General features: G+C 36.6%; 1 protein-coding gene across 4 annotated transcripts; it reads left to right on the top strand.

The window, feature by feature from the left end:
- The first annotated feature begins 2322 nt into the window (after positions 1 to 2322).
- On the top strand, positions 2323 to 7897 carry LOC137828391 (type IV inositol polyphosphate 5-phosphatase 7). 4 transcript variants are annotated; one of them, XM_068634946.2, is made up of 13 exons: positions 2323 to 3285; positions 3432 to 3519; positions 4023 to 4097; positions 4202 to 4286; positions 4374 to 4478; positions 4565 to 5261; positions 5381 to 5574; positions 5737 to 5845; positions 5955 to 6103; positions 6263 to 6523; positions 7055 to 7151; positions 7239 to 7431; positions 7622 to 7897. In XM_068634946.2, exons 1-10 carry the CDS (start codon positions 3256 to 3258, stop codon positions 6483 to 6485), a joined length of 1755 nt encoding a protein of 584 aa, XP_068491047.1. In that variant the 5' UTR covers positions 2323 to 3255; the 3' UTR covers positions 6486 to 6523; positions 7055 to 7151; positions 7239 to 7431; positions 7622 to 7897. The 4 variants fall into 4 exon arrangements, with proteins under 4 accessions (XP_068491047.1, XP_068491050.1, XP_068491048.1 ...); XM_068634949.2 differs by having other exon boundaries at positions 2389 to 3285; positions 7058 to 7151; positions 7267 to 7431; XM_068634947.2 differs by having other exon boundaries at positions 2389 to 3285; positions 7058 to 7151.
- Positions 7898 to 8258: the final 361 nt, after the last annotated feature.

Here is an 8258-nt window from a genome sequence, read left to right as displayed (position 1 = left end):
AAATGATAAAAACACCATTTCTCCAAATAATATCAGTTTACTATTTTATTTCCATAACAATTTTTGTGTGTGTTAATTGACTAAACCGGTTGAAAAAGAAAAATTGTGAAATAAGAGTGACAACCCTAATAAAAGAGGTATCGAAATATTCATGTTTTGATGATATTCTGGTTGAATCCAAAATGGTTGGTTGTGCTTAGATAGGAGCATGATGAAGATACTATTGCTACTGCTTCTGCATCTGCATCTTCTTCTATAGCCACCTAGCTTCTCAATAATCTAAGATAGTTGAAGTTGATCGATGGCAAAGAGTTCGCATCGCACGTTCTAAAATGCGGGACCACCTTTTCTTTGTTCTTTAAATATGCAATTACTATGCATGGCCCAATTCTCTTTCATCTTTGCAACAATTCTCCCCTTTACCAGTTTATTTGGATTATTCCATGGCCCCTCTTCTCTTCCTTATTGTCTCACAAATCATTCCCAAAGACCCACGTTCAACCATTCATAAACATAACCATGCTCCACAATCCCCCCCATAAAGCAAAAGCACTCCCAACACCTATATTTTACTCTCAAAGTAACAACAACATTATATTAACCCTTCTTTTATACATGGAAATAAATTAGCACATCGCAACCAATTTTTTTTCTTCCTATTAGATAAGCTTATTTGATAAGTAAAATCGATTTATAAGATCATTTTTTCTTTCCAAATGTGAGAAATTGGAAATGGGATTCCCCCAATTGGGTTAATTTACCTGCCTGGTACGACCTTGTAGCTGTTTGTATGCATCTTTGGCAGTCTACACAGTAATTACTTCCCCAGGATTTGATTAGACGCATTTGTTTGGTTTGTTCCCACCATACTATACTATCACTGTTCTTGCATCACCCCCAAAATTCTTAAATTAACAAATTCAAACTTAGTGGAGAGTCTTGTTATACCTTTGACCCTATCACTTGTGTCTTATTTTTGCAGCTCCGCTGCAGTAGCTGATTTTTCTTTTGGCTTTATCATTATTTTCATGTCAGAAAAGCTCCACCACACTTATTTGGACTCAACCTGAAATTGCATTTAATACGAACAGACTATGTTTAGTGAAGTTTAGGTTATTATTGTGTTTGAAAAAAAAATCATAAAGTTAATTTTTCTGAAAGTAAAATATAATAATAAAGTATACACTATCTTTAAATTTTAATGAGTGTGTGTGTATATATAAATATATATCACACATTAAAGGTCCATTTTGTAGTTTTTATATAAGTTCGTTTTTAAAAAATATGCTTTATTTGGGTGGTGGACTTCTGTGATGAGATGCTTTATTATTTTCCTGATGATAATAATAATATGCAGTATTGCACTGTCAACTTAATACATTTTCTATTTCATATCAACATGGGTTTTGACTAATAAGATACTTGAGGACCAATAATTTGTGAAAAAAGGGAACAGATTGGTGGCCAGTGGGGCTATGACCTCATTCCTTGAAGAGGTTCAAGACACATGAAATTTTTAACACAGATATAAACACCTCAGAAGAAAATACCAGAAAAAAAAGAGTCAGTTTTAACTTTAGCATTACTCTTAAATCTTGATCCCAAAAGAATAATTGCAAACCGATGTACGAGAATTATACCCAGAGGAGATTTAAGAATGGTTGGAGAAAAGGGCATGGGCAAAATTCAAACTTGGGGAGCCAAAGGAAAAAGGGTCATTTTGCTTTGGAAATTGGTGTAATTTTCTTTATAGAGGCATTGGGTATTGAAGGTCTTAGGAATTAAAAGAAAAGATGGAAGGTGGTAGTGATGGATTTTTGATTGAAAAGTCTAAACCAAAGGAGAGTTGTGTATAATGAATATGATAAGATTTGCAGAAAATCATAGTTGGCGGCAGCTTCAAAGAGTTAAAAGCAGTGAAGGCCGGGAGGAGAAACGGAAAAGAAATCCCCAACACCATAAAATTGGGTAAGTTGCCATTGTTTCCAAAGACATTCCAAGACTAGCTAGGTCAGAGGCAAAAGGGTCTCAAAGTTATTTGCTAGGCAACGCAACACGCCCTATATTCAGTGGCACCATACCTAGACCAATCTATGGAATCAAACGTCACATTGAACCATATAAAATATCTAGTCATAGCATAACAGGGCAAATCAAAGAAAGACAAAAATAAATTTTTGAAAGGATATTCATTTATTCATTCATTCATTCGCGTGCCCAAAAACGAGACACTTGTTTTCATTATTGTTATTATTAAAGGGGAATGACACACCGAATCAGTTTACTATTACTTCTCTTCCAAACATTCTTTGACCAATAATTGAATGCAACACAATAACATAATATAAACAAGGCTTTTATCTTTTTCTTTTTCCCTTCACCTTCTTTAACTGCTTTTGCTTTAATTGGAAGACCAAAAAACTAGAAGAAGAATGCAGGTTTAGGAATAGGAATAGGAGAATAGTGGTAGATCTCACATAACAGTTCACAGTTCACAGTTCACATCCCCTCCTCACTTTGCTGACCAAGGGCAGCTTTGATCAGCTGACCGGGTCGTTTTATGCAGAAGCCTTAAAGCAAAAAACTACCTACCCGTTGCCCCCTTGTCTTGAGCTAAGGTTGTCACTAAAATATTCTAATAAAGCTCTTCTATGGTCTCTTTTACTGCGCTTTATTCTGTTCAAATTCGATACTTTGTTTCCTGTGGTTGCAGAGAACGAGGAGCCTCTTCTCTCTCTCTCTCTCTCTCTCTCTCTCTTTTCTCTCTCTTTCTCCCCCTCTCTCTATATGCTTGCTGCATTGTCTTGTTCTAATACTTCAGAATCTCTTTTCACTTCCACGCATTAAAGTGTTGTCTCTCTCTTGAGTTGGTGGCGCTTGCTTTCATATTTATGGGAGTTTGTTTCCATGTTCTTACACTTTCTAGTAGTAGTGTTGCAAGAGCACGTACATAGCGCACCAGAAGAGGAAAGCAAGGAAAACACACAAGGCATTTTACCCTCTTTTGTTGAGCTTCTCGTGTTGATTAATTTAGTTCTTTTCTTTGGAATTGAGAAACAGAACAACAACGAGCCTGGTCTTGTTCCTCCGCTCTAAAACATAGATAGATAGTGTGGAGGTTGGAGAAGGGGCTTCCAAAGCAATGATACTTTGCTATTTGAAATTCTAAGAAGTTTTGGATCTATAGACATACTTCTAAGCGGCACAGAAATATCAGAGAGCTTCAAGAGCTGCATGAAGTAGAAGTTTGCAAAAATGAGAGATGAAAATTCCAAGAAAAGCAAGGTTTTGCCAATATCCTCTAATATAAAGATGATTTTTTATTTTTTTTTTGTTTTTTTCCGAGGGGAATGAAATTCAACATTCTCAGTGTGTTGGTGTTTGCATATTGCAAGTTGTTGACTGTTTTGTCTTTTTGTTGCTTGATGAAGCTCTCATGGTCAAAGAAAATGGTCCGAAAGTTCTTTAATATCAAATGCAAGACTGAGGATTCCCTAGCAGACGTTACTGCTTATGGAGGTAGGTGTTGGTCTTCTTCAAAACTCACTTTCTACTTGTGATCAGTTTCTAAGGGAGCAACAAGCCTAGAATTAAATCCCATGAGAGATTTGTGATGATAGAACTGTGCAGTGTGAGGTCTTGAACAAATTCTCAGGTTCTAGTTGCTACCGGAGAAACCGAAGGAATTAGAGATGAATAACACCATTACGAAAGAAAAATTGAAGCCTAGGATCAGTCGTCACGTTCTGTCTGATTTTGTTGTTGTCTAATGCAAAAAATTAAGCTATGCCAAATACTCAATTAGCTTTCTCTTAGACATAGATTGTCTTTGTCTGAATTTTAATGTTGTCATCAATTCGTTTTCTTACTACAGTTTCTTCGCATCCAAACAAAGTGAAACCATAAGCTGAAATATATTTTCATCAAATACAATTCTGTATTTTCGCCCCTCTTGATATAAAGTCAGTCACTACAGTTTTTTTTCGTGAATTTGATGCATCAACACTAATTTCCTTCTGCAGGAGGTGACGTGGAATGCAGAAGTAGGAATAGCTTCTCTGAGAGAGAGCCATGCACAATCAAAAAGAGCAAAACAGGTATAGAATTTCTCTCATTTAATTTCTTTAACCATGCCCTTCGTGTTATTTAAAATGCTGACTTCTTACACAAAATCATTACAACCGCTCATTGTAATGAACAGAGAAGTTTAGCAGAAGCACAGATCAGGTGAGGCGAGCAAGAATGAATCTTGACCACCCTCGAATTATAGATGTGCAGAATTATAGGTATACTCTTTCTCTTATTTTACCTTCTTTTGAAAAAAAAGGCCATGTTCAAATTCTCATTGGTGTCTCTCTTTTCTCTGTAAGCAGCATTTTTGTAGCTACGTGGAATGTAGCCGGAAGATCCCCTCCAAGTACTTTGAATTTAGATGATTGGCTTCATTCTTCATCGCCCGCTGATATTTATGTTCTTGGGTAGGAATTGGTACTTGTCAACGTAGTCTTCAATCAAAGGTAGCATTAACTGTTAACCAATGACAATTTCTACTTGTCCCTTGCAGATTTCAGGAGATAGTTCCCTTGAATGCTGGTAATATCTTAGGGGCAGAAGACAATGGCCCTGCTAAAAAATGGTTGGCTCTCATCAGAAAGACTCTAAACAATCTTCCTGGCACCAGTGGAAGCAGTGGGTGCTATACTCCATCTCCCATACCTCAGCCGGTTGTGGAGCTGAATGCAGATTTTGAGGGATCAGCTAGGCAGAAGAACTCATCTTTCTTCCATAGGCGATCATTCCAGACAACTTCTAGTGGCTGGGGAATGGACAATGATCCTTCAGTTGTGCAGCCGCGGCTAGATCGAAGATACAGCGTTTGTGATCGTGTAATTTTTGGTCACAGGCCAAGTGACTTTGATCCCAGTTTTAGATGGGGCTACAGGCCCAGTGACTATTCCAGGGCAAGTGACTACTCAAGACCAAGTGACTACTCAAGATGGGGTTCATCTGATGATGATAATGGCCTTGGGGATTCACCAAGTACAGTCTTATTTTCCCCAATGTCCCGTGGTGGAGGAGGACCTTCCTTTAATGAAGAGGGATATGCCATGCCAGGTCACTCAAGGTACTGCCTTGTTGCTAGTAAGCAAATGGTGGGAATATATCTCACAATATGGGTGAGAAGTGAACTGAAAGATCATGTTCAAAATATGAAAGTGTCTTGTGTTGGCAGAGGATTGATGGGCTATCTGGGAAACAAGGTAAATTTTAAGTCTGTCATATTCTCAACTTTTGTTTTTCCTTAGATTAATTAATGGCAAACATGATGGTTTCATGAAATATGCTTAAATAAAAGAGTTATGTTGGCTTGTATTTGCAGGGATCCATCTCAATTAGTATGTCTTTGCATGAAACAAGCTTTTGCTTTATCTGTAGCCATTTAACCTCAGGACAGAAAGAGGGTGATGAACTAAGAAGAAATTCTGATGTGATGGAGATTCTTAAAAAGACAAGGTTTCCTCGTGTTCAAGGAGTGGACAATGATAAATCTCCACAAACAATCCTCGATCATGAGTAAGAATCTACTCGCATTCATCTAAAATTTAACTTTTCTAAATAATGTCATTTATTTTTGCTAATGTATCACCTTCTCCTCGTGTCTCAGTAGAATGTACACTTCTGTTTCCCTATGTTTTTCTTTACATGTAACTGAGCTTTTGCATTTTCTCAATTTAGTCGAATTATATGGCTTGGAGATTTGAACTACCGGATTGCCCTATCCTACCGTTCAGCTAAGGCACTTGTTGAGATGCAAAACTGGAGAGCATTGTTAGAGAATGATCAAGTAAGTCTGTTAAACATGATATATAAATTCCTTGTTCGTTGTTTAACTTAAAATGTAACATTATTGTACGAGTACACATAATGAGTCTCAATTATTGAATTGATGGCAGTTGAGAATAGAGCAGAAAAGAGGTCGTGTGTTTCTGGGGTGGAATGAAGGGAAGATATATTTTCCTCCAACGTACAAGTATTCAACTAATTCAGATAGATATGCTGGAGACGATATGCACCCCAAAGAGAAAAGGAGAACCCCTGCTTGGTAAGATTATCATTTATCACACCACATCATAGGAAATATTTAATGGCATCGTTCATATGAAACAATGCTTATCATATATGAAGGAAAAATTAGCATATTTTACGATGTATTTTGTTAGCTTGTGCTACTTATGCTTATATAAGTATTTTTCTTTTATAGGTGTGACCGTATTTTGTGGTATGGAGAAGGTCTACATCAGTTGTCGTATGTTCGAGGGGAATCAAAGTTTTCAGATCACAGACCTGTCTATGGCATATTTTGGGCTGAGGTTGAGTCAGCTCATGGAAGATTGAAGAAAACTATGAGTTGTTCTCGTTCCAGAATTGAAGTGGAGGAACTTCTGCCATATTCCGGTGGATATACTGAACTAAGTTTTTTCTAAAGGAGTTTGGTATATGAGACGTGTCCTTCCACATTCAGGTACACTAGTAATATCTATCCCTTGTGCACTTTCACAATCATGTTTGTGAGACGGGTACCTGAGTGGTTTTTTCTTTCTTTTATCCTTTAAGCACTTACAAATAGAAAAAATTAAAAAACACGTGCAGTGCCATAAGCAAACCTGACCTTGCCCCTTTGGCCCAAGGGGTCCCTAACTTTTTTTTAATTTTCTTGTTGGCTAGACCAAAAGTACTAGATTCTGAAGCTATAAATGATTTATATGGGGTTGAACATACTAGAGTGGATCCTGCTAGTGCAATGAAAACATACAGTCTAAAAGAATATACTAAAACGATGTTGGCCATTGAGTATATCTTGCTTTACTAGATATTTAAATTGGTTTGATGAATTCGGAAGCCAATATAAATAGAATATGTTCACAGAATTGTCTGAAAAGTCTATATATCAAAATCTTTTCTGCTTTGAAGTCCTTTTGTTCTTTTCTTATTGTCAATACCATTATTCTTTTCCCCTGAATTATAAACCTTACATCCACCTATTACTGTTCAGAAGCAATTGGTCCCCCATTACCATGCTGGAATTACTTTGAAGAAAACTCATTCATGGAGGGAGATAGGGACAACCCATTTCCCACATACCGAAAAAGGTTAGTTTTCTTCTCTTTCATGCTTTTCTTTGTGCTGCTTTTGGCCTGCTTCTTTGTCTAATTTTACCTTTACTTTATCTTTGTCAGTTTATAATCTGTAGTTTTGGTGCTACAGTCATGCTTTGCCTAACACATGACCAGTACAGTACGTCATCATAATCTTGGTAGCTACTCATACACCAGCTTCAGTAATGTGCATATTTTGATACCCAACTAACAAACACTCGACCTTCCAGTGTCTCACCAACTTTGATCGTTAACAGTCCTTCACAGTCATCAGGTACTACATTGTGGCTTTTTGTTCCATTTGATGTTTATAAGAATTAACACCAATGCAATCTGCTTATCATAAAAAGATTTACGCACAAAAAAATTATAAGCATCGATGTTAATCCTTATAATGACATGCTTATTAATAATCACCAACTTATGCTTATTTATAATAATCAATGCTTTTTTTCCTGGTGCAGGAAGTTGATTTTTTTATTCAAGATTTTTTAATTGTTTTTGGAGAATATATATGATGACTGAATGAAGGTGGAAGCTTGTCAGAATAATCAATTGGGCACTAACATTTTTTTAATGCGAAGAAAAGAAACTGAGTTTATTTTTTCTTTTTCTTTTTGATCCTGAGAAGATGAGAGTTTGATGTATATTGATTACCGAAGTACTTGAGGAAAAATACGAACAAACAAAAAATGATTGATGTTCATAATAGAATTCGAGAGCCTCTCTTGCTCAGTCCATTATTGAAATTTTACTGATAAAGGTAACTTTGACATCAAAATTAAACAGTGTACACTGCATCATTCATTCATTCCTGTGGCTCGTCTTTTCACTAATGAGGAACAGTGTTTAAGTACACACACTGAAGAGTGTTGCGGGGTTTGGCAAGAATATTGGGGGTTCTAACCGGGGTCCTCCTCCAAGATGCCCTTTACATGCTTATCAACTGCTGTTTACTTTTGACTTGGTGGACTCTAGCCACTTTTAACTTATAGCTATTTTCTTGTGCATCCATTCATTTTGGATCACTCAGAAAAATTGAAGTAACAAATTTCACAACTGGGGGTGTTGCAGAAAAAGACTAACGCTAAATCATTAATT

The sequence above is a fragment of the Phaseolus vulgaris genome, chromosome 7 (genome assembly GCF_051622355.1).
Source record: "Phaseolus vulgaris cultivar YP4 chromosome 7, ASM5162235v1, whole genome shotgun sequence".
Lineage (NCBI taxonomy): Eukaryota > Viridiplantae > Streptophyta > Magnoliopsida > Fabales > Fabaceae > Phaseolus > Phaseolus vulgaris.
This window is presented reverse-complemented; position numbering and strand designations above follow the sequence as displayed.